Here is a 26,215-nt window from a genome sequence, read left to right as displayed (position 1 = left end):
ATATGAAATATAAATATAAAACATGCCTCTGAAACCCTATGAACTTTGCATTGGCAATTTTGCCAAAGATGTTAGCTTAGACTAAGTTGTGCCTGACCCAAGCCATGGAACTTTCTCTTGCTTCATATGCAAGATGTGAAAGACACTAACTATGGAAAAGCAAAGAAGAATTGATGCTCTTGACTTGAAGTGTTGGCAAAGTATGTATAATGTTGTTGTGTATCATTGAGTCAAAACTGACCCATAGCTGATGCTTCGGTTTTCAGAGGTAGTTAATCAGATGGGAGGAGATTGCCCATCTTAGTTATGTGGAATAACTGGTAATTTAGGACAGTGTGCCTTCAATATTGCAGCTCAGCTTCTTATTACTAGTCCACTGATGAGATGAATTGATAAGCAATGGGGGTTATTGTGTCGAAATTAGTGAGACTGGCTCAGGACAGGACAGGGTTTAGAACTGCTGTACAGAAGGTCACTATGGGTCGCAGGCAACTTGACGGCACATAACAACAACAACAATGCTCAACTTCACCACTTGTCTGTCATTTTATTGTTCTGTGGTGACTTTGTATTGCTGAAATGCTGGAAAATATGCCACATTAAATATCAGCAATTGTATGTGTTAGACATGTTTTAGCTAAACTGTGAAACTATAACAGGGTGAGAAAAGGAGTTGGATATCTACTGAAAAAAATAAGCTAGTAAAAGCTTTATGAGCGGTAATGGAATCTCATCTTGATAAATGTCAAAAGATAAGTCATTCTTGTTGGAAGGCACTCAGAATACAGCTGGGGCGCTGCTTTCTCAAAAGACACAACTGAGGGAGGAATTTATACAACCGTGAATGAATATTTTTTAAAAAATTGAACTGGGGGGTAGGAAGGAAAATGCAATTGTTGTTGTTATTATATGTTGTTGAGTCGCCTGCATCTCATAGTGACCCTGTGTACAATAGCCATAAACCCTGCTCTATCCTGTGCCAACCTTATTGCCTCCGACACACCCATCCCGATTACCCCAGTCACTGAATCAATCCATCTCATAGAGGGTCTTCCCCTCCTGCGCTGTCCCTCCACCCTCCCAAGCATTACATCCCTCTCCAAGGACTGATCCTGCCTTGCAACATGTCATAATGAAAGAAAATCTAACTTTTCTGTAAACTTTCATTAATATCACAATAAAACACAGAGAGTCTATCTTAATAAACACTGCATAGTTCAAAACCAAGAAAGGATTGCATCATGGATGAATCCTGTTTCCATACTTTTTCCATTTTTATGAAGATCATACGATTTGGGAGGCTGAGCTTTATGAGGAGGAATTTGGCATCAGGATTGGAGGCAGACTCACCAACAACTTGCATTATGGAGACGAAACAAACTTCCTCACAGAAATTAAGGAGGATATGAAGTGTTAGCTGCAGAAGATCAAGGATTGCAACCGTCTATATGGACTGCATCTCAAGATAAGAAAACAAAGATTCTCACCACCAGGCCAATTAGCATCATCATCACAAGTGGAAAAAAGATTGATATTGTTAACAATTTCATTTTACTTGGCTAGACAATCAACACTCTTGGCACCAGCTGTCATAAAATCAAAAGATGAGTTGATTTAGTAAAGTTTGCTGTCAGGGACTTCATCAGAATACTAAAGATCAATGATGTCAGTCTACAGACTAAGGTGTGCCTGATCCAGGCCATGGTCTTCTCAATTGCTTGTTTTGAATATGAGAACTGGACAGTGATCAACAATGACAGAAGAAGGAACAAAGCCTTTGAATTGTGGTGCTGGAGAAATGTATTAAACATACCATGGACTGCCAAAGAAGTCTGTCCTGGAGAGGGTGAAAACTAGGTTGTTCCTTAAAGGCAATGATTTAGAAACTCTCTCACACATACATTGGGTATATTTTCAGGAAGGACTAGTCCTGGGAGAAGGACATCATGCTTGGAGAGAAAAACCATTTTGTATCTTTACTTATTGCATACATAAAGATCACTGTAAAATGCGTTAGTGTGTGTCATTGAGTCAGCTACAACTCATAGTGACTCTATGAAAAACAGCTCTGAACCTTGTGCTATCCTGAGCCAACTTCATCAATTCTGGCACATGTGACACCATTTCTAAAGTCAGTTTGTCAGTCCAGCTCATCCAAGGTCTTCCTCTTTTACACAGACTCTTTACCTTTTCAAGCATGAGGTCCTTCTCTGAGAACTGGCACCTCCTGAAACCATGCCCAAAGTATGTGAAATAGAATTTCAGAGTCCTTCCCTCCATTGAGAAACAATCTCTTGGACAGATCTGTTTGTTGTCTTGGCAGCCCATGGTATTCCATACTCTCCTCCAGTACCACAACCCAGTGGCATCAGTTCTTCTGTAATCCTTAGTCAGGGTCCAGATCTTATATGCAAAGCAAGCAATTGAGAAGACAATGGCCTGGATTGGGCACACCGTAGTCTCTAAATTGACATAGTTGCCCTTTAGCACTCTGACAAGGTCCTTGATATTAGATTTTCCCAGTATAACTAATGTTTTTGTTTCCTTACTACTGTTAACAGGGATGCTTGTATATCTGAACAAGATGAAATTGGTAATAATCTCAATCTTTTCTCCACCTATCATGATGTTGCCTATTGGCCCAGTAATAAGGATCTTTGTTTTCTTGATGATTAGATGCTATCCATTTTGAAGGCTGTAGTCCTTGATCTTCTGTGGCAAACACTTCATGTTCTCTCAGTTTCAGCAAGCAAGGTTGTATCATGTGCATAATACAAGTTGTTGATAAGTCTTCCTCCAATCCTGTTGCCATATTCTTCTTCATAAAAAGCCCAGCCACCTAAATTATGTGTTTCACATATAGACTGAAGAGAAAGGACACCACCCTGATGTACTCCTTTCTTGATTTTGAACCATGCAGTATTTCCTTGCTTTGTTAGGACTAGAGCTTCCTGATCTTAGGTATAGAATTTGCATGAGCATAATCAAGAATTCTAGGATTCCCATTCTTCTCAATGTCAGCCACAATTTATTGTAATTCACACAGTCAAAAGTCTTTGCATAGTTGATAAAACACAAATAAACAGTCTTCTGGTATTCTCTGCTTTCAGTCAAGATCCATCTTGAATCAGCAATGATAACCCTAGTGTTATAGCTTCTTCTAAAACCAGGGGTTTTTTTTGCTAATTCCCTATTGATATGCTGCTCTAGTCTTTTTTTTGATGATTTTGCTTGCATGTGATCTTAGTGCTGTTGTTTGATAATTTTCATACTCTGTTGGATCACTTTTTTGGGGGAATGGAAATAAATATGGATCTCTTCCAGTCAGTTGACCAGGTAACTGCCTGTCATATTTCTGGTGACATAACCTGGTGAGTACTTCCGGTACTGCATCTTTTATTGAAATACATCAAAAGGTATTCCCAATATTTTGCATATAAAACACAAATAGTGAATGTACACAGATTGATTACATCTGTGGAAGATATCAACCATGAAAAAACCAGGCCAGGTGCTGACGGCAGAAGTAATCATCAATTACTCGTGTGCAAGTTCAAATTGAAGCTGAAGAAAATCAAAATAAATACACAAGAATTTAAAAACTATTTCAAGAACAGGTTTGAGGCCTGGAATACTAATAAATGAAGACCAGATGAGCTAAGTGTGTGTCAGCCAAGACTCTGAATATTGCACTAGAATACTGAGAAGCTAAAACAAAAAGAAGAAATGAGGAAGTTAAAGAGTTAAAAAGAAGATTTCAAAGGGCAGCTCATAAAGACAAAACAAAGTATTGTAATAAAATATGCACAAATCTGGAGCCAGAAAATCAAAAGGGAAGAACTCACTATGCATTTCTCAAGCTGAAGGACCTGAAGAACAAATTTAGGCCTTGAGTTGCAATACTAAAAGATGCTATGGGTGAAATATTGAGTGATTCAGAAAGCATCAAAAGAAGATGGAAGACATACATGTAGTCATTATACCAAAAAGAATTTGCTGACACAGAATCATTTCAGAAAGAACCAGTGATAGTAAAGGAAGATGCTCAAGCTTCTTTGAAGGAATTGACACTGACACTAGTGATTTTCAATCATACAATCTCATGGTCAACTATTCAAGGAATGAAAAATTGAATAGCAATGTTGTTGTTGTTATGTGCCGTCGAGTCGTTGCGACTCACAGCGACCCTATGTACAACAGCCCTAAACTCCGCTCTGTCCTGTGCCAATCGCACCGTCTCTGACACTCCCATTCCAATTATCCCAGTCACTGAATCAATCCACCTCATATACGCATACAAGGAAGTCCAGTGAATACCACTATCATTCAAATATATGCACCAACAACCAGAGCCAAGGAAGAGGAGATAGAAGATTTTTACCAACTTTTACAATGGAGATTGATCGAACATGCAATCAAGATGCATTGATAATAATGGGTGACTGGAATGCAAAAGTCGGGAACAAAAAAGAAGATTCAGTAGTTGGAAAACATGGACTCGGTGACAGAAATGGAGCTGGAGAGAGAATGATCGAATTTTGCACAATCAATGACTTATTCTTAGCAAATACATTTTTTAAGAGACATAAACGAAGGCTATATACCTGGATTTCACCTGATGGTATGCATAGGAATCAGATCGATTACATCTGTGGAAAGAACCGCTGGAGAAGCTCAATATCAGCTGTGAAAACTAGGCCAGGAGCTGACTGTGGAACAGACCACCAACTACTCATATGCAAATTCAAGCTGAAGCTGAGGAAAATTAAACCAAATCCAAGGCAACCAAAATATGACTTTGAGTCTATCCCACCTGAATTTCAGAACCATCTCAGGAACAGGTTTGAGGCTTTGAACACTAATGAGCGAAGGCCAGATGAGTTGTGGGAGGATATCAAGGGTATCATCCAGGAAGAGGGCAAACGGTCATTGCAAAGACAGAAGAGGAAGAAAAGACCAAAATGGATGTCAGAAGATACTCTGAAAATTGCACTGGAGCGCAGAGAAGCCAAAGCACAGGGAAGAATTCAAGATACTAAAGAGTTGAATAGAAGATTTCAAAAGGCAGCACGGGATGACAAAACAAAATATTACAATGAAATGTGCAAGAAGTTGGAGTCAGAAAATCAAAAGGGCCGAACTCGCTCAGCATATCTTAAGCTCAAGGAAATGAATAGTAATAGTACCCTATTATTTTTTCAAAGACTATTGCAAGATCTATACTGTAGTACAGTGTTGTCAGGAAAAATATCCATATGATGCAAGGAAGATCTTTTAATGAAATTGTTATTCAAATGTATGCTCCAACCTTTAAAACAAATATGGAGAAATTAACAATTTCTACTAACTTGTGCAGTCTGAAATTCATTTATAATTGATGATCATAGGAATGAAAAAGTTGGAAACAAAATACAGGGATCAGTAGTTGAAAAATAAAATTATGCTAGATCATGATAGAATTTTGTAAAACCAGTGCTCTTTGTATTACAAATAGTTTTCAACAACATAAACAAAAACTGTACACATGAAGTCAGCTTTATGGAATACACAGAAATAAAATTTACTCTTTCTGTGGAAAGAAATGATGGAGAAGATCTATGTGATGAAAGCAAAACCAAGAGCTCACTTCAGTTGTTCATAGGCTAGATCAAATTGGCGCTGAAGAAGATTAAAACAAGTTTACAAGAGTAAAAATAATAACACTGAGTATCCGCCATTTGAGCTTTAGATATCTTCTCAAGAGTAGACTTAGTAGAACCACCACTGTGGGAGACAGTTTAGCACTTCCTCAAAAAGCTGAACATAGAAATGCCATATGGTCCAGCTTCCATTGCTTGGAATATAGCCCAAGAAAGGAATACTGAGGCTCAAACAGAAACTCATACACCAGTGTTCATAGCAGCACAATTCACCATTACAAGAACATGAAAACAGCCCAGATATCCAACACGAATGGATTGGGAAGTTGTAGTACATTCATACCATTCATATTAAGCAGCGCTCAGAAGCAATCAGTTTGTGAATTACTACCTAACTTGGGAGGGACTGGAGAGCATTATGCTGAGTGAAGGAACTCAGATCCATAAGGACAAGTATAAAACCATTACTGTAGAAAGAGTAGGGGGTGGAGGGGTGGAAATAGAGGGATGAGGATGGGTGGGTGGGTTAGGGTCTTAATGGGAAGGATCTTTTATGAAAAACAATGTGTTCAAACTTTGTAAATAAATCATAATAATTTTGTTTAAAATTTTTTTTTAAAAGAGTAGATTTGGAACACTGAATTCAAAACCAAATTAATCGTGGGAACACATCACACATGATGAAAGCAGGTCACTGAAAAAAGCAGGAAATAAAGAATACCCCAAATGAAGTGTTGGAATAAACTGAAATTTGCTCTAAATCAGAGAGGTTAACACTAAAGGAAAAAAGAAAGAGGAACAGAAGATCTCAAAGAGATTTGAGAAGGCAAAATGAGCATTACAATGAAATGTTTTAAGAACATTTTGAGATTAGAAATCCAAAAGGAAAAAAACACAGCATTTCTCAAACTGAAAGAACTGAAGGGGAAAAAATACTGAATAGCGTAGAAAATAAGAATAAAAATAAATATACATATTGGTGGAAGGAAAGGCTTATACACAATAAACATTTCCTTTCAAATTTAAAAACAAAAATTCCTTTTTAAAAAAAGAACTAGAAGATATGCACACAGATACTATACTAAAAAGAATTTTTCGGTGTTCAGTCATTTCAAAAGATATCATGTAATCAAGAACCAATATTAAAGAAGTAATCCAAGCTGCACTGAAGGCATTGAGGAAAAATCAAGACTCAAGGAATTGACAGAATAGCAGTTGAGATGTTTCAGCCAATAGATACAGTGCTGAAGCTGCTCACTCATAATACGGCAAGAAATTTGGAAAATGAGTTGAAGGAATACATACATGTGTCTTTGCCAAAGAAAGGTGATTGAAGAGAATATGGAAATCATCAAACTGTATCATTAATATCACATGCAAGTAAAATATTGCAACTCAAAAATGGTTGTATATGGACAGAGAACTGCCCAGTTAGATTTAGCACACACAGAACAACAGATGTTGCTGTTATTGCTATGAGTCACCTGCGACTCCTAACAACCCTACGTACAACAGCTCTGAAGCTCTGAATCTAGTCTCACTGACTCTGACAAACCTACCCCATTGCCCTAATTACTGTTCCAATCCATATAACCTGGGGTCTTCCTCACCTGAGCAGTCTCTCCACCTTTCTGAGCATAATAACCTTCCCCAAGGATAAGCCCCTCCTGAACACATGTCAAAAGTATGTAAGACGGAACATCAAAATCCTAGCTTCCAAAGAGAAACTTGGTTTCACCCTCTCCAAGACAGACCTATTTGGTTTTTTTTTTTGGTAATCCATGGTATGTTCAAGACTCTTCTCCAGCACCACAACTCAAAGGCATCAATGCTGCTTCTGTCATCCCATTGTCCAGATCTTTGATGCATAGCAAGTAATTGCAAAGACAGTGGACTGGATCAGGGGCACGTTAGTCTCCAGATTGATATTGCTGCTTCTCAGTACTCTGGAAAGGTCCCTGACAGCAGATTTGCATAATACTAATGCAATTCATCTTTTGATTTCCTGACTGCTGGTGCTAAGAATGTTGATTGTGGAGCCAAGCAAGCTATAACTATTAACAACCTCTAACTCTTCTCCATGTATCAGGGTGCTGCCAGTTGGCTCAGTGGTTAGAATCTTTGTCTTCTTGATGTTGAGCTTCAATCCATATTGTAGGCTTGACCTTCTGCAGCAAGCACTTCAGGTCCACCTTAGTATCAGCAAGCAAGGTGGTGTCATCTGCATAATGTAGGCTTATGAGTCTTCTTCCAGTCCTGATGATACATTCCTCCTCATAAAGTACAGCTTCCCAAATAATCTGTTCTGCATGTAGATTGAAAAGTACGGAGACAAGATATGTCTTTGATGCACTCCTTTCCTGATTTTGAACCATGCTGTGTTTCTGTGCTCTGTTCTGCAAACTGCCTTCTGGTCCAAGTATAGGTTTTGCATAAACACAATCAAAAATTCTGGGATTCCTATTCTAAAGGTTAGCCACAATTTGTTGTGATACACACAGCCAAATGTCTTTGCATAATCAATGAAACACAGATAGATATCCCTCTGATACTCTTTGCTTTCAGCCAAGATCCACCTGACATTGTTAGTAATGTCTCTAGTGCCATGACCTCTTCTAAACCCAGCTTGTATGTCTGGTACTTCTCTGTCAATGTACTGTTCCCAGTCATTTCTAGATAATCTTTGGAAAAATTTTGTTTGTGTGTTATATGAGTGAATATTGTACAATAATTTCCACACTGTTGGGTCACCTTTTTTTTGAAATGGGAATAAATGTGGACCTCTTCCAGTCATTTGGACAAGTAGTTGTCCTTTAGATTTCTTGGCACAATCTGGTGAGCATGTCCTTGCTGATATCAGATTAATCTGTCCTGAAAGCAGTGAATAGAAGTAATGTAATTTTCTGTGCTTTATTGCAAAGGTGTTTATCAATGTGACTTATGAGAAATTATGGGTAATATTGCAACAAAGGGAATTCTAGAACAATTAATTTTGCATATGCTGAGACTGAATATAGGCCAAGAAATTAGGAAAGGTAGGTGTTCTTTCAACATAGTTATGCAACCTGAGCAAATGATCTGAGAAATTGCACTGTTTGAAGAATATGGCATCAAGATTAGAGGAAGACTCATGAACTATTTGTGATACGCAGATGACACAACTGTGTTGCTGAAGGCAAAGATATCTTGAAGAACCTACTAGTGAAGATTGAAGAGGACAGACAGCCTTCAGTATGGATTATGCTCAATATCAAGAAAACAAAAAGCCTCATAATTGAACCAATTAGTATCACCATGATAACAGATAAAAGGTTGACGTTGTCAGGGATTTCATTTCACATTTCAGTAGAAGCAGAAGTAGTCAAAAAACATATTGCATTAAGCAAACGTGCTGCCAAGAGCCTCTTTAAAAAAATTTTTAAGGCAGAGAAAAGATGCCACTTTGAGGACTAAGGTACAACTGTCCTAAGCCATAATATCTTCAATAACCTCAAATGCATCAAAAGCTGAGTAATGTATAAGTACACGTAAAGAATGGATGTCTTTGAAGAACAGTGTTGGTAAAGAATAATGAACAGGGACTACCAGAAAATAACAAATCCATCTTAGAAGTACAGGTAAATGCTCCTTAGAAGCAAGGATGCCAAGACTTACTTCATCATAAATAATTTAGACTTGTTATCAAGATGGTCCATCCCTGAGAAGGGCGTCTCAAGGCCTGGAATGTCCTTGGTAGAGGGACAACAAAACGGATGACCCCTGACAAGATGGATTGATACAGTAGGTGCAACAGTAGGCTAAAATAGTAACAATTGTGAGGGTAACTTGGGACCAAGTAGTGCTTTTCTTTGTATTTGGGTCTCTATGAATTGGAACAAACTTGGAGGCCTAGTGATAAGGAGAAATCCCTAAGGCATGTAGTTCAAATCCATCAGCTGCTCCTGGTCGAAAGATGGGCACTCTCTTCGCAGACAATTAAACTGCCTCTGAAAACTAGCTATGAGTTGGTTCTGACTTGACAGTAAACAGCAACCACTTATGATATTACTATTGGTAATTTCTTTATGCTTTCTGAAAAAATGGTTTAAAAAATAACTGTAATAATAAATAGTTCATATTACTGTACTGATAATTAAATGAGGTGATGTGTGTCAGTTACAAATATATCTTGCCAGTTACAATTACCTTGTCACTTTCAGTTTATACCAGGCAACTCTTAGGTACTGTTCAGCCAATTCCAGCTCTTACCAGCCTTACATACAATAGAATGAAACACTTGCCGAGGCTTCCACCCTTCTTAGGGTCCATGTTATGGTTTCGGCCCACTTTTGCAGGCACTGTGTCAATCTAGACAATTAGAAACCATTAAACTGAGCTACAAATACTTATTGAGTCTCTACTGTGTGTCTTCCCTTTCCTGGATGTTCAGTGAATAATAATGAATGAAATACATGAAGTCCCTGCCCTCATAAGGACTTTGAGTATAATATGGAATGTTCTTTCTAGCCAGGTTTTTTTGTAGGATTTTATTCTTATGTGTACCTATTGACTTCAGAAGTTACTGCTTTGTTTCTTAAATATTATAGTTCTTTCATATTTCCATTGAATTTAAGCTATAATTATTAGTAGTTGTTCCTACAGTTTCTCTTTTATTCCATTGAGCACTAATTTTTGAGTACCTCAAATTTCACATTCTCTGAACATTTAGATTTGTAATAAAGACAAAATGTACCTCTTATTCATTACTTCTTGTTAACCTGCTTCACACTTTAAAATTCTTTTGCATCCTTCTTTCTGCAGTTTATATCCATTTTTAAATGTGTGCTCTAGTTGACTCTTTCTTTGATCTACTTAAGTTAGATCAGTGTTTTACATATTAAAAAAACATGCAGAAGGTAAATATTTGGACCTACATAATGATATTCTGGTTTTCTAATATCAGAACTTTAAAAAAATTAATAATAGACAACTACTAGACCCCTTTTTGCAGAAAATGCCATTATGAGAATAAAAAATAGAATAAAAATTTAAATATCTGTTTGAAAACATTATCTCTATCAGCTTAAATACCCCCTGTAAAATGCCTTTTCTAAGAGTTTGGGTTTTTTAATTATATTTTCTTTTTATTCTTTAAAGCTGACTTTAAAACCATATGTGGAAATATTCCTGGATTCACCTTTGACATTCACACTGGAAAGGCTGTTGGTAAGTTTTGCAGATTAGTTTAATTCATGTATGTGGTACTTTGTGAACTCACTGCTTTTAATGTGCAAGATTACTGACAAAAATACTACTTTCTATTCCAGTCTAACATAGCTAGCTAGCCAGAGGGAAATATGACACTTGATATTCTGACCAAGTGTTAATAACAGTATTATTACATTAGCTTATTTTGGTGATTGAGTTATGCTAGTTATGTGACAATGTTAAGATTTTGTCCATCTTCCAAGCTGAAATACTAGTTTTCTTTTTTAGACACATTGTATTACATGGCTGAAAACCCACTTTAGCTTATCCTTTTGTTGCTATTTCCATAGGTATATTTTTAAGGGTTTTTATATTTTTTTAATTTTCCTTTTTACTGACCTAATTATGAATTTTCAGAATTATATGACTTTCTTCTGAAAGCACTTTTTTTATTGTTCACTCTGCTTTACTCCTTCCTCAGTCAATACACAATATCCTTTTCAGTCTCCGCTATCAATAGATAAATGATAAAATACATAGAATGCAGGAAAAATCATAGCTTTCATTGTAAGTGAATAGCAGCAGTATGGTGACCTTGGCAGGTAACTTGAACAGGAGCCTTGCTTCCCTAAAAAGTTAATTTGCTACATTGATACTTAACTCGCTTGAAAGCATTTATTGGCCACTTGGATTTTTCCATCAACATAGGGAGAAAAGACTCTATGGCCTGTATGGTTCCATAAACAACAAAATCATTTATACCAGTTTATAATTGACTTTTTGTGGCACTGAATGTGTGTTCTGATTCCAGCTTCCACACAGAATTAGTACTTAAGCTTCGATGGTAAGTCCATTAAGCAGAACCCCATAGATCTGACCGAATGTGTTCCTTTCAGACATTGATGAATGTAAAGAGATTCCAGGCATCTGTGCCAATGGTGTGTGCATTAACCAGATTGGCAGTTTCCGCTGTGAATGCCCTACGGGATTCAGCTACAACGACTTGCTCTTAGTCTGTGAAGGTAAGCTGGATGATGCATGTTCCTTCTTTAAAAAAAAAAAGCATATGTAAACCAATTCAGGACTGGTTTTGACATTTATTTTAAAGGAGTTGGTCATCAAAGTGGGTAAGTGAATGTAACGCTAATGCAATCAGGAAAGACTCTCACGAACACAACTTCTGCTTTTGCAGACATTGATGAGTGCAGCAATGGCGACAATCTCTGCCAGAGAAACGCAGACTGCATCAATAGTCCCGGGAGTTACCGCTGTGAATGTGCTGCGGGCTTCAAGCTCTCACCCAATGGAGCCTGCGTGGGTAAGAAATCACCTGGTTCATTCTTTGGCATTGAGCAAAAGCTTTGTTAGAGTCTCTGGATCCTTATGCAGATGTTGTCCTCTATGGTTTTGATTGCATCTCTTAAAGACATGCATATGTTTTATGTAAGACAATGGTCTTCAAAGGTGCCATTTGGAAGATTTTCCTAACTAAAATGGATTGACTTTGATTTTTTTTTTCTATTGCCACACATCTTTCAGAATTTTCTTCAAATGGGGCCCAAGATAAAATGTTCTTTTGGAGATAACAATGCACACACACACAGACACACACAAAAATATACTGCATGAGTAACAAAATAAAAAGAGGCTTAGATAATTTAAAACCTTGCTTATTTTGATTCAGCTGTTGTTATGGTTGATTTTCAGCCTGTCTGCAATAATTAATAGCAGATTATAGAAACATGTCTGTGAAAAATGAAGGAATCTTAATAAAAATCAGCTATGTGTAACATGTGTTTCATTTTTTGGTTTAGATCGCAATGAGTGTTTAGAAATTCCTAATGTGTGCAGTCACGGCCTGTGTGTTGATTTGCAAGGAAGTTACCAGTGCATCTGCCACAATGGGTTTAAGGCTTCCCAGGACCAGACCATGTGTATGGGTAAGAGGACATGCAATGGCGGGGACTGGAATGGAGCGAGTCTCCAGAATGGATTAGTTCAGTCACATGTCACAAGTAACTACCATGTCTCTGTAAGAGGCAATATTGCAAAAAACTAGTCCTGTTAAAATGGGTGAGGTGTATTCAGAGTAAAATTTGCAAATAAGAAGATAGAACATTGTGGTCTTCAGCTCAAGGATTTCCAGATTTTTTTTTTGCCCCATGTGACTTTAACATGTTACATATGTACACTCTGGGGCACTCAGGATTATATGGAACTTGCTGCAGTACCAACTTCCCTGAGCCCTTGTATTGTTCCACTTTATGACAGAATTTTGGAGTGCAAAATAGTAGTAAGAAGGAAAATACTGAAAGAAATACACACATGAACACACATCTTTTCATACATATCATTGGGTACTTGGGATTTATCTATGTCTTTAAGGTTTAGCTCTTAGAACTAATTATAAGCAAATAATGACAGTATTTTTTAATTTTTTTTTAAGTACACTGCTGCTGTAAGTTGATTCTGGCTCATGGTGACACCTACGGGTGTCAGAAGGGAGATGCACTCTACAGGGACTTTTATTTTGGTAGTAAATCATCAGACCTTTCTTCTGAGCTATCAGTACATGGGTGCAGACTTCGAGCCTTTCCATTAGCAGCCAAGTGTTGTCTACACTACAGTAATACCAAACTCATTGCCATCAAGTGAATTCTAACTCATTCACAGATAACTGCTCTATACTGTTTTCTTGGCCATAATCTTCCAGGGTAACCACTGGGTCATTTCAAGCAGCCATCTCTAGGATTAGACATCAAACTGTTCTTGTCAGTCTTGACCTTTTTTTAAACAACAACAACAAAAACCTCTGTTGCCTATTCATTCATAGCTGACTCTCAGGGCATTTGCTTTTTTGCTTTTTTTTTTTTAATTACAGTAGTTTATTTATAAAATTTGAATTTGAATACATTGTTTTCCAGAACAGATTCTTCCAAAGGCAGTCAGAGCTCCCTTTCACAAGTTAATCACGTACTGACTTTTATTTGAGTCAGAACTAACTCATAAATCTGACCCTGTGTTGGGTTTTCCAAGAGATCAATCACCTGGGCGAAGGTTACCCATCTTTTGGAGAGAGAACTTTTCAGGAACAGCTGGTGGATTCAAACTTCCAAAGAGGCACTGCCTTTGAGTAAGAAGCATCTATGGACTACATCACCAGAGCTCCCTGAACCTTTGATTAACACAGTTGTAAATGTAGAGGGGCTTCGGCTAGGATTCAGCATAACTCCTTATACCTGCAGCCAACAATTGGCTCTGCTTCTGCAGATCAAGTCTTCATGTTTTATACCTGAAGGAGGGAAATTAGCTAAAAGACCTTGGTGGCACACTGGTTAAGTACTAGGCTGCTTGTTAACTGATGGTTGGTGGTTAAAACCACTGGAAATCACATGAAAGACAGGCATGACAGTCTTCTCCTATATAAAGGTTGTTGTTGTTGTTGTTAAGTACCATCGAGTTCGGTAAAGATTACTGCCTTGGAAAAGCTGGGAAGCAGTTCAACTCTGCAATATGGAGTCAATTTGCTGTACTGAGGTAATCTGAGTTTGCTGTGAAGCTGAACTTTGTAACATTGAGGGTCAAATGCCATAACCGCTGCCCAAAGTGGACAGTGTTTGGTGGAGCTCCCAGTTTAATACAGGTTTGGAAGCAGGAGTGGCATCCACTTCCTCAACCACATGCCTCTGGAAACTCTACTAACCTGGAGAAATGACAATGGTTATAGTAAAGCATCAGGCCTTTTGTTCATAGGGTTGCTATGAGTCACGCTCGTCTTGACAGCAATAAACATGAGTTACGTATAGTGGGAGCTCTGCTGGCCTAGTGGCAAGAAGCTGCGCTGCAATGATGAAGGCAGTTTGAATCCACCAGTGGCTCCATGGGAGAAGGAGGAGCAATCTCCTCCCATGCAATTAACTACCTCTGAAAACCCGCCAGAGACTCAGCTATAGGTTGTCTGACTCTGCGATACACAACAACGTGAGTTATGCAGGTGATACAAGCTTGCTTGCTGAAAGTAAGGAGGACTTGAAACATTTGCTGCAGAAGATCAAAGCCTACAGTCTTCAATGTGGATTGTATCACATCATTAAGAAGACAAAAATCCTCACCACTGTGCTACTAAGCAACATCATGATAGATGAAGAAAAACTTGAAGGTGTGAGTGGTTTCATCTTGAATACACAGTCAGCACCCATGGTATCAGCAGTCAGGAGATTAGGAGATGTATTATATTAGGCAAGTCCCCTGTTAGGGCCCTCTCCAAGTCACTGAGGAGAAATGTCATCAGTTTGAAGGCTAAGGTGTGTCTGATTCGGGCCATGGTTTTTTTCAATCACTTGCTATGCACCTGAACAGTGACAGTGAAGAAGGGTGACAGAAGAGTTGGTACTTTGAGCTGTGGTGTTGGAGAAGAGTATTGAATATCCCATGAACTACCAAAAGAACAGACTGATATGTCTTAGGGAAAGTACAGCCAGAGTGTACCTTAGAGGCAAAGATGGTGAAACTTCATCTCACATACTTTGGGCATGTTGCTAGGAAAGTCTCTTCCTTAGAGAGAAACATAATGCCTGGAAAGGAGGAGGGTCAGTGAAAGAAAGGAAAACTCAACAAGATGGATAGACACTGCAGCAGTGAGCTTAAGTGTGTCAAAGATGATGAGGATGGCGCAGGATAGGAGAAGATTCAGCTCTGTTGTTCATAGGAATGCTATGAGTCATACTTGACTTGATAGTGCTGACAATGAGTGGGAACCAGCTTAACAGCAGTGAGAACTTATAATCACTATTGTTGTAATTGCTGCATGACATCAAGTCAGAACCGACCCATAGCTGACCCTTTGGAGAGTTTCAGAGGCAGTAAATTACAGACATGCTGGTCCTGAGGAGCAGCTAGTGGATTTGAACCAAGTGCGTAAAGGATTACAGCACAGCTTCTTGCCACTAGGCTATCAGCAATGGACTCCAGTGTCTCACAGGCAGGAAAGATAGCACAGGATAGGGCAGGTTTCAGTTTGGCTGTTGATAGTTTCCCTATAGGTCATACTTGACTCAGTGGCATCTAACAGCAACAACATGTCCTAGCAGGAAAGGAGTTGCCCTGCCAATCAAAGTCATGCAGTTATGATCCATCAGGTACTCTGTGGAAGAAAACATGGGCAGTCTCCTCCTGTGTGATCTGCAGCCTCTAAAAACCCACTGGAGGGTCAGCATGAGTAGGTTCTGAGTTGACAGCACATAATGACACCATGCTATCAGTGAGGGACCTCAGTGGCCTAGTGGATAAGGAATTGCACTGCTAACCCAAAGGCACACTGTTCAAATCCACCATTTACTCTGCAGGAGAAAGATGAATACTTCAGTATAGATTGTGTCTCAATATCAGGAAAACAAAGATTTTTACCACTGGATGGACCATAGGCAGCATCATAATGGATGGAAAGGAGATTGAAACTGTCAACAGCTTCATCTTGTTTAAATTCACAATTAACACCCTTGGTACGAGCAGTCAGGAAATAAGGAGATGCACCGCACTGGGAAAATCTGTAGTTAGGGACCTTTCCAAATTATTGAGGAGTTCTGTTACCAGTTTGAGAACTAAGATGCATCTGATTAGGCCATGGTCTTTCCAGTTATTAGCTGTGCATCTAAGACCTGGACAATAAATAAGGATGACAGAAAAAAGAATTGACACTTTTACACTGTGGTGTTGGAGAAGAGCACTGAACATCTGATGAACGGTCAAGAGAGTAAACAGTTATGTCTTGGAGAGGATGCAGCTGGAGTGTTCTTTGGAGGCAGGAATGATAGGCGTCGCCTCACATGGTTTGGACATATTTCTAGGAGGTGCTGTTCCTTAGAGAGAGACATGATGTTGGGAAGGGTAGAGAGTCGGAGAAGGAGAAGAAGACCCTCAACCGGGTAGATTGACACAGTGACTGCTGCAATGGGCTCTTGTGTGTCAGAACGTGTGAGGATGGTGCAGGATAGAACAGGGTTCAGATCTTTCGTTCATAGGATCACTTTGAGTCATACTCAACTCAGTGGCACCTAACAACCACAACAAAATTGCACAGGAGGAGATTGCCCAGTTTTCTGACTTAATTGCACATAACAACACCTGCTGTTAAGTGTAAAATATGTTAGGTTGCCCATCTGCCTTTTTTTGTTGCACACTTCAGTTAACCAAAAAACATTTTTTTATGGAGTAAACTACGTCAGACATTTTAGATAACATGTTGACATGTTTAATATGAAAACCAGAATAGGTAGATAAGGCAGTGGAAACTTTTTAAACTACCAAAACTTACTCAAAAATAAGCATATCAAAATCAATGTATTCAAATTTTATAAAGAAATTAGTATTAAAAAAGTAAGCATATGATTGAGTCTTTGGCTAAAATCCCCCAAGTTGTGTATATTAATAACATTTCTTCAGTTATGCAGAAATAAATTCTAAAAATGTGTGACCACCCATTGGGATCTGACTACATTTAAATTAAGTAACTTCAGTGTAAGGTTTTCTAAGTGATGGTATTCGTTAGTTTTGATTAATCCATTTATGATGTAAATCTTAAGCAATTCTTTTTAAATCTTCTCAAAACACTTCTTTTTCTTTTTATTCATTCTACTCACCCCAACTCTTATTTCCTCCTTAGAAACTAGAACAAATAATAATAAAAATATGAAGACATAGTGGCTTGAAGTTGGAGGTTCTTGTAGCTCAGTGAACAGTCAGTACGGTATACATGTTAATATGGTATATATTTAAAGTGGGTGTGGTGCATTGAACAAAATAGCAAAAACTGTTTTCATTGATCTCCAAACTTATATTGAAATCCAAGTCTAGAGTTCGATCGGTAGCGGGAGCGGAGAGCGGACCTCTGAGAGCCCTGAGTAGCCCCACCGCTGGCCTAGTTACCATCACACCCCGGGAGGAGCCGCAGCTGCCACAGCCGGCCCCAGTCACCATCACCGCAACCATGAGCAGCGAGGCCGAGACCCAGCAGCCGCCCCCGCCGCCCCCACCCTCAGCGCTGCCGACACCAAGCCTGGCACCACGGGCAGCGGCGCAGGGAGCGGCGGCGCCTGCCGGCGGGGACAAGAAGGTCATCGCAACGAACAGTAAAATTGTTCAATGTAAGGAACGGATATGGTTTCATCAACAGGAATGACACTAAGGAAGATATATTTGTACACCAGACTGCCATTAAAGAAGAATAACCCCAGGAAGTACCTTCGCAGTGTAGGAGATGGACAGACTGTGGAGTTTGATGTTGTTGAAGGAGAAAAGGGTGCGGAGGCAGCAAATGTTACCGGTCCCGGTGGCGTTCCAGTGCAAGGCAGTAAATATGCAGCAGACCGTAACCATTATAGACATTATCCACGTCGTAGGAGTCCTCCACATAATTACAAGCAGAATTACCAGAATAGTGAGAGTGGGGAGAAGAACGAGGGATCGGAGAGTGCTCCCGAAGGCCAGGCCCTACCGCAGGCGACCGTTCCCACCTTACTACATACGAAGACCCTATGGGCATCGACCACAGTATTCCAACCCTCCTGTGCAGGGAGAAGTGATGCAGGGTGCTGACTACCAGGGTGCAGGAGAACAAGGTAGACCAGTGAGGCAGAATATGTATCGGGGTTTTAGACCACGATTTCGCAGGGGCCCTCCTCGCCAAAGACAGCCTAGAGAGGACGGCAATGAAGAAGATAAGGAAAATCAAGATGAGACCCAAGGTCCGCAGCCACCTCAACGTCGGTACCGTCGCAACTTCAATTACCGACGCAGACGCCCAGAAAATCCTAAACCACAAGATGGCAAAGAGACAAAAGCAGCTGATCCACCAGCTGAGAATTCGTCCGCTCCCGAGGCTGAGCAGGGTGGGGCTGAGTAAATGCCGGCTTACCATCTCTACCATCATCCGGTTTAGTCATCCAACAAGAAGAAATGAATATGAAATTCCAGCAAAAAGAAATGAACAAAAGATTGGAGCTGAAGACCTTAAGTGCTTGCTTTTTGCCCGTTGACCAGATAACTAGAACTATCTGCATTATCTATGCAGCATGGGGTTTTTATTATTTTTACCTAAAGATGTCTCTTTTTTGGTAATGACAAACATGTTTTTTAAAAAAAGCCTGGTTTTTCTCAACACACCTTTAAAGGTTTTTAAATTGTTTCATATCTGGTCAAGTTGAGATTTTTAAGAACCTCATTTTTAATTTGTAATAAAAGTTTACAACTTGATTTTTTCAAAAAAAGCAAGCACCTGTTAATAAAGGTCTTAAATAATAAAATAAAAAAAAATCCAAGTCTAAACTCAGTGGATAGTAAATATTAAGGCTTAAATGCTTCTATTTTTACTGTTATTAGTTGCTCATTCCTTAAATAATTCCTGTGGGTGGGAGATTCAGATGGCATTCAAGACTCTTAAATGCACTGCCAACAGGTTGGTTCCCCAGAGACCCTCCGGTGGTTTCTGAGACTGTAAGCCTTGACAATGAGCAGAGACTCCATGTTTTTCCCTATTTTTCTCCCCAGGAGCTGCTTAGGACCCTCAGCCTTTGAGTTAACAATGCAACTCTAAATAAACTGCACCACAGAGTTTAACATGACTATTAAAGTCACATGTCAGTACCACAGAGTTCGTTTCCTTGTTGGTATGTCCACACAGCAGGCAATACCTGAGGCGCTCAGTTCACCCACTGCATCCCCACTGACTTCTGCCATGATGACAGGAAGGTGGCCTCTGAGAAAGGTTGCTTATACTCTTTTCTCTTATTAGAGGTGTGCAGTTGTTATTGTTAGGTGCCAAGATGTTGAGTATGACTCATAAGAATCCTTCTTATCTCTGACAAACTTGAGCCCATTGCTGCAGTCACTGTGTCAGTCCATATTGTTGAGGGTCTTCTTTTCTTTCACTGACCTTTTCAAGCACGATGTCCTACTCCAAGAACTGGACTCCCCTAGCAACATGCATTACCTAGTTCTGACTAGGGAGTTTAGGGCACTTCATGTTGGGCTGCTGACCAAAAGTTTGGTAGTTCTAGTTCATTAGGAACTCAGAAAATGACAATTTCTTCCTGTAAAGATTTTCATCTCAAAAATCCAATGGAGGACCACAATGAATCAGAATTTACTTCATAATTGTAGGCTTTGGGGTTTAATATGAACTTTCTCCCCCCCTTTTAATTGTATAGGGTGGGGTTTTTTTTACTTGCTTATAATTATTTTCCTCAAAAAAAAATAATAAAGTGAGTTTTTATAACTCCACAAGAAAAATCCATGTAAACTAGTAGCAGAAAACAAACCAGAAATGCAAAAAAAGGTAATAGGCTATTTTATTTACTTGTAAAATGTAACCCTTTTGTTTATAGATGTTGATGAGTGTGAGCGGCATCCCTGTGGAAACGGAACTTGTAAAAACACCGTTGGATCCTACAATTGTCTCTGCTACCCCGGCTTTGAACTCACTCATAATAACGATTGTCTGGGTAAGTTCTTCTGGCAGCTGCTTGTTGCTCCTATTTCATCTCCACATTACATACTGAAAGAAGAAAGTGTCCCAAAGAGAATAGAACATTTCAGAGTAAATGAAAAAACTATTCTTAAAAATTGTACCAAATTTTTAAAATTTTTATTATAAATACAAAATTAGAAATATATGATATAAAGGATACCATAGCATTTACCTGGGAGAACTGGTGGCCTCGTGGTAAGGAATTCTGAGGCCAACCCCAGTACATATTTCATTAAAGACATAATAGAGCACTAAATACTAAATAATACTAAATACGAAAAAAAAAAACCCCACCAGTATGTTATGTTCACCATTTGTTTATTAACTAAAGGGGAAAGATCAGTCAGTTAAAAGTAAATGTATTGGAGCTTCTTTATGATTTCGAGTATTTTTAACACTTCAATGGCTTTTTGATCTCCCATTGTTTCAATGATGTCATGAATATTTCACATACATTCATTCTTGTTATATATTCATGTACTGGAAGTCTGCAATTTATAAAAGTGTTGTCTTGAAATTCATTTTAAGTCAGGCAAAATAAAAATTCATTTTAAGTTCATTTAAAGTCAGAGATGTCTTTCCCACAGAAGCAGTGCATGGTAATTAGATTTCCCAGTCAATCCTCAGAAAATCACTATAAATGTGCAATAGAAAGTTAAACTACCCTGCATTAATATACAGATGATTTAAATGAAAACTGATAGTTACCAAGAGGTTCCCAAAGTTGGTAAAAGAAATACAGAATAATTTCTTTCTCATTTCCAATGTGCTGGGCATTATGCAAGATGCTTTACAGCTTTGACTCATTTTAATCCACATTATCCAGTACATAGATGAAAGTAACTTGGCTTTTCTACCATGATGGGACCTTCACTGCCACCCTCCCTTGTAAGTTAGCCCAACTGGTGTTCGTCTCCGTATTTCTTAGTGCTTCGGGAGTCTGCAGGTGTGCAGATGTTCAGAGCTAACTGGACATTTTATTAAGCTATCAGCCTTGTTGACTGAAGCCTCTCAGATGCTTTGTCAAGCCAGATACAAGTACACCTCTGATCCAAGTACAGTCTTTACACAACCCAGAAAATTTCTCAAATATAACCTACCTTGAGCACCTACTGAACACCAACTATGTATTTCCTTTTTTTTTTCCCAGTTCTATGTCTGTCAGCAAAAGATAGACTGTTTTTAATGGAATTTATTTTCCTTATTTTAATATTCTCAGTTATTCTTTGAATATTATTCTGTTTACCTCCAGGAAATCTGCAAACGAAGCACTCATGTTAATTCCCATATATCCCTTTGCCGCTGGGGAAAGATACTTTTGGAAGGAAAGGAAAACATCACCTTAAACCTGCAGCTTTGCAAAACCAGTAGGGTTTTTATTAGTCACATGATGTTTAATTAGGCTGTAGGCAATTCTTCCTCTGTTTTGATGAGGAATTGGCAATTTTTATGCTGCACCTTTGAAGCAACATGCATGAAGGAAGTCTTTCTGAGAAGCTGACTCTTATTCTCTTACAGATATAGATGAGTGCAGTTCCTTTTTTGGTCAGGTATGCAGAAATGGAAGGTGCTTCAATGAAATTGGATCTTTCAAGTGCTTATGTAATGAAGGTTATGAACTTACTCCGGATGGCAAAAACTGTATAGGTAAGGACCTAAATAAGAAACAGTAGTGACTGGTGGGATCTATATATGTGAATGTTTGGCACTGTTGTTGTTGTTAGGTGCTGTCCAGCTGACTCAGAACAGCTCTACCCTGTGCTATACCCAAGCCCACTGTTGCGGTCACTTTTTCAGTCCTTGACATTAAGGGTCTTCCTATCTTTCTCTGACCTTCTACTTTTCCAAGCATGACGTTTGGCATGGGGAGGTTTTTAGTGTTTAGTTTGGTTTTGTAAAATAACAATGTGACTCTTCCCATTAGGGACTCATTTTGTTTGGTCATCAGGCCACATGGCCAAAGATAAGATCTGAGGGTAAATTTTTAAGCCAACCCTTAGAAGGATTCCAAGTTATGTCTGCTGAGGACAGAGCTTGAATCTATTCAGATCTTAAACAAAACTAGGCAAAAGACACAGATCAAGATCTTGCCAAGTGAAAAATATCTAAGACATCAGAGCATATCGGTGAATATTTGTCTATAATCTTGCAGCATTCCACAGACTTGAGTTGAATTTATTTTCCTAACATTTGGCAGAAATATAAAGCTATGCAAGTTTTCTCAAATCTGAATCATTTCTTTCCTTCTCTTTTCTCTTTACAGATACTAATGAATGTATTGCCCTTCCTGGCTCTTGTTCTCCTGGTACCTGTCAAAATTTGGAAGGATCCTTCAGATGCATCTGTCCGCCAGGGTATGAAGTCAAAAGCGAGAACTGCATTGGTAAGCTAACATTTATTATTAGATCCATGAGCTGTTCTGGATAATAAGACTTGGTCCAGACTCCATGGAAATCAGCTAAATCCCAAATCCTGTAAGCACGCTAACCTAAGGAATTTTGCCGACAACAGCCTAAGTCAGTTTTATTGAGTCATCAGTAATAATTTGAAGGTGGGGTGTTGGGAATAAAAAACTTAAAGATGTGGGATTTTTTTTCATTAACAAAAACCCATATGCTACTCAAAGAATTTTAAGGGTGCTCTAATCTTTTTTCCAAATGTCAACAGAGACTTTCTACTGAATTTAAAGAGTGTCTACAGAAATTGTAATCTTTGGCAACTCCTTTTAAAACAGCCATTAAAGGGGTCTAGAGTCCCAGAAATGTGAAGCTGAGAGTCTTGACAGCGCTATGGAGATTTCTCTTTTCCTCTTTATGAAGATCTCCTGTCAAAACAAAAAAAAAAATATTAATCCATTTGTCATAATAGATCTTTTGCTGTTGAAATGCTTCCAGCCCACAAGAACATTGAAACCACATCAAAAGTGGGTCCCAGAATTGCCTGGTAGACATGATGAAGACACTCCTTCTTATAGTTAACATTATTTCAGCTCTCTACATATTCCTTTTCACAGCCTTGTTGAAATTCAGAAGTACACCACCATCTTAGTGTGGATTTCTCATGTGAACGGATGGCTGAGGATTTTGCCTTTGAGTTCTATAGTGTTTTCCTTTTAATAATGCTATCCCCCTTGGCTAGATTCCCCCTACATATATAGTTCTACTGTTCATCTTCAGGGGAGCTGGAGTTACATAGGGCTGAGGAAAATGGTTGATGTTTTAAAATATTGTTCTTTTTTAGATGGTATAAATCATCGCAGCCTTGTAGACTAGATAGGACTATCCCATAGGTTTCCCAAGGCTGTAAATATTTATCGAAACAGATTACCGTCTTTCTCTCAAGTAGTGGCTGATGGATTTAAACCACCGACCTTTTAGTTGGCATCCAAGCAGTTAATCACTGATTTTTTTTTCATATATTGAGTTATTGGTCTGTGCAATTAAATTAAATGGTCCTGCCATTCTGCAGATATAAATGAATGTGATGAAGATCCCAACATCTGTCTCTTTGGTTCCTGCACCAATACTCCTGGCGGCTTCCAGTGCATCTGCCCCCCTGGCTTTGTGCTGTCTGATAATGGAAGAAGATGTTTTGGTAAGCTTTACGTTGCCAGTCCCATCACAGTTGACCCTTTAAACTTAGAGCTTGACAGTAAATCGTCATGTTAGTGGTTGTTGCTAAGTACAGACTCAAAACTCATTTCTGTCAAGTTGGAGCCAGCACACAGCTGAACCTTCTGTGGGCTTTCAAAGGCTGTAAAGCACGGGGAAGAAATTGCCCTTTTTTCTCCTTTGGAGCCTCTGGTGGATTTGAACTGGTACCTTTGGATTGGATTTTCCCTACCCACTAGCTAAGTACAAGTGTGTGGTAAATAAATCATCTGTAAATTTAAAATTCAAGTCTCAAATATATATGCGTCTAACATTTTTTAAATTTTTTTTATTTTTATTATACTAGTTTATTTACAAAATTCGAATACACTGTTTTCCAAAACGGATTCAATTTCCTTCACCACCCCATCCATCAAATTGTACAACCCCATGATTAACAAACCCCCCTTTCCTCCTCCTGCACATCCTTATCCCTCTGCTTCTAACATTTTTAAGCTCTGGTTTTTATCTTTTTTTTTTTTTTTTTTCATTTATATTGAGAGAAAAATGTTACCCTGACTCACTGTTTTAATTTTTATTTTTTTGTTGTTATTACCTTTATTTCATACCTTGGTATATGAGCTGCTTTTGGAAATCACTGAGAGTTGTGTTTTAAGCTGTAACATAGCAATGGAGAGAACATTATATCTGGAAATCATTTTTATTTCAAGCCTCACTTCCAAGTGCATTTTAAAAATTATTTTTTTAAATCTTTAAATAGGCAAAGTTTTATAAGCAAGTTGATTGAAACTGGAAATGAGATCAGCAGTGGAGGATTTCCAGAACTATCTTTTCACTGCCAGTTGAAGCTCAATGCTGGGTTCTGGCCATGAGGGCATTCCTCTTGGGAGCATGGAGTTATATACTAGTTATTCTACTCTGCATTGTTTGCTTTCTTAATCAGATACTCGCCAGAGCTTCTGCTTTACAAATTTTGAAAACGGAAAGTGTTCGGTGCCCAAAGCCTTTAACACCACAAAAGCAAAATGCTGCTGCAGTAAGATGCCAGGCGAGGGCTGGGGGGACCCCTGTGAGCTGTGTCCCAAAGACGACGAAGGTAAGATCAGTGACAGGAAGCACCCCTTTGCCTGAGTTTTTGAATGTTTACCCAAGGTCAGTTTGACCATGTAATTTATAAATATTTTGAGGGCGAATTAATCCCCTCAGGTACAAGTTTTGATGGTTCGGTAAGCAGCCTGCTTTGAGGAACTTTTTCCTACTTTTATGTACAACATGTGTAAGTGTAGGTAGAGTTACCCTGTAATTTCAAGGTTTCTTTTTTTCCAAGGTTGATATTACTTGATTTCAAAAGAATGAATTTGAAAGGAGCAGGTCAAGAGATGTGAGGAGGGGTTCCTGGAACTGGGGAAAAAGGAAACTCTCGGTGGCGGGAAGCAGTGGTGGGACATCGGCTGAAAAGAGAGAAATTTGCATCTTCTGCTCAGTTTTACAATGGCATCTGTTTCAGCATAAATAGACTATAAGAAGGCGGAGTAGCAACGCAAACCAGTTAGTTCGAGTTAGTTCCGAGTCTCTCTCTGGTCAGGCTTGGATTTCAGCCTCAGTAGCAGCAGTGATCACTGTTGACACAGTGCCAAGGGCATTGGCCAGGATGCCGAATATCAAAATCTTCAGTGGCAGCTCCCACCAGGACTTAACCCAGAAAATCGCGGACCGCCTGGGCTTGGAGCTTGGCAAGGTGGTGACTAAGAAATTCAGCAATAAGGAGACCTGCGTGGAAATTGGCGAGAGTGTGCGTGGAGAAGATGTCTACATTGTTCAGAGTGGCTGTGGAGAAATTAACGACAATCTAATGGAGCTTTTGATCATGATCAATGCCTGCAAGATTGCTTCAGCCAGCCGGGTCACTGCAGTTATCCCATGTTTCCCTTATGCCCGGCAAGATAAGAAAGATAAAAGCCGGGCCCCAATCTCAGCCAAACTTGTAGCAAATATGCTGTCTGTAGCAGGTGCAGATCACATCATCACCATGGATCTACATGCTTCTCAGATTCAGGGCTTTTTTGATATTCCAGTTGATAATTTATATACTGAGCCAGCTGTCCTAAAGTGGATAAAAGAGAAGATCTCTGAGTGGAAGAACTGCACTATTGTCTCACCCGATGCTGGTGGAGCCAAGAGAGTGACCTCCATCGCAGACCGGTTGAACGTGGACTTTGCCTTGATTCACAAAGAACGGAAGAAAGCCAATGAAG

At 39.0% G+C, this 26,215-nt stretch overlaps 2 protein-coding genes and 1 pseudogene across 2 annotated transcripts in view; all 3 read left to right on the top strand.

Moving 5' to 3' along the window:
- Nucleotides 1-26,215, top strand: part of FBN2 (fibrillin 2) — a 352,899-nt gene that overhangs the window by 290,463 nt on the left and 36,221 nt on the right. The window contains exons 42-50 of the mRNA XM_006886013.1: nt 10,776-10,844; nt 11,723-11,848; nt 12,019-12,144; nt 12,641-12,766; nt 20,207-20,323; nt 21,868-21,996; nt 22,613-22,732; nt 23,818-23,943; nt 24,904-25,056. Of these exons, the coding sequence (XP_006886075.1) occupies nt 10,776-10,844; nt 11,723-11,848; nt 12,019-12,144; nt 12,641-12,766; nt 20,207-20,323; nt 21,868-21,996; nt 22,613-22,732; nt 23,818-23,943; nt 24,904-25,056 (1,092 nt within the window). The remainder of the gene's footprint in view (nt 1-10,775; nt 10,845-11,722; nt 11,849-12,018; nt 12,145-12,640; nt 12,767-20,206; nt 20,324-21,867; nt 21,997-22,612; nt 22,733-23,817; nt 23,944-24,903; nt 25,057-26,215) is intronic.
- On the top strand, nt 17,812-18,726 carry LOC102856710 (annotated as a pseudogene).
- On the top strand, nt 25,482-26,214 carry LOC102860351 (ribose-phosphate pyrophosphokinase 1-like; the record flags this gene model as incomplete). The annotated part of the gene is made up of 2 exons (XM_006886017.1): nt 25,482-25,522; nt 25,611-26,214. A coding segment is annotated over exon 2 (603 nt), but the record flags the coding sequence as incomplete, so codon positions are not given.

The sequence above is a fragment of the Elephantulus edwardii genome, unplaced genomic scaffold, assembly GCF_000299155.1.
Source record: "Elephantulus edwardii isolate Elephantulus edwardi_28Jun2011 unplaced genomic scaffold, EleEdw1.0 scaffold00046, whole genome shotgun sequence".
NCBI classification, from domain to species: domain Eukaryota; kingdom Metazoa; phylum Chordata; class Mammalia; order Macroscelidea; family Macroscelididae; genus Elephantulus; species Elephantulus edwardii.
This window is presented reverse-complemented; position numbering and strand designations above follow the sequence as displayed.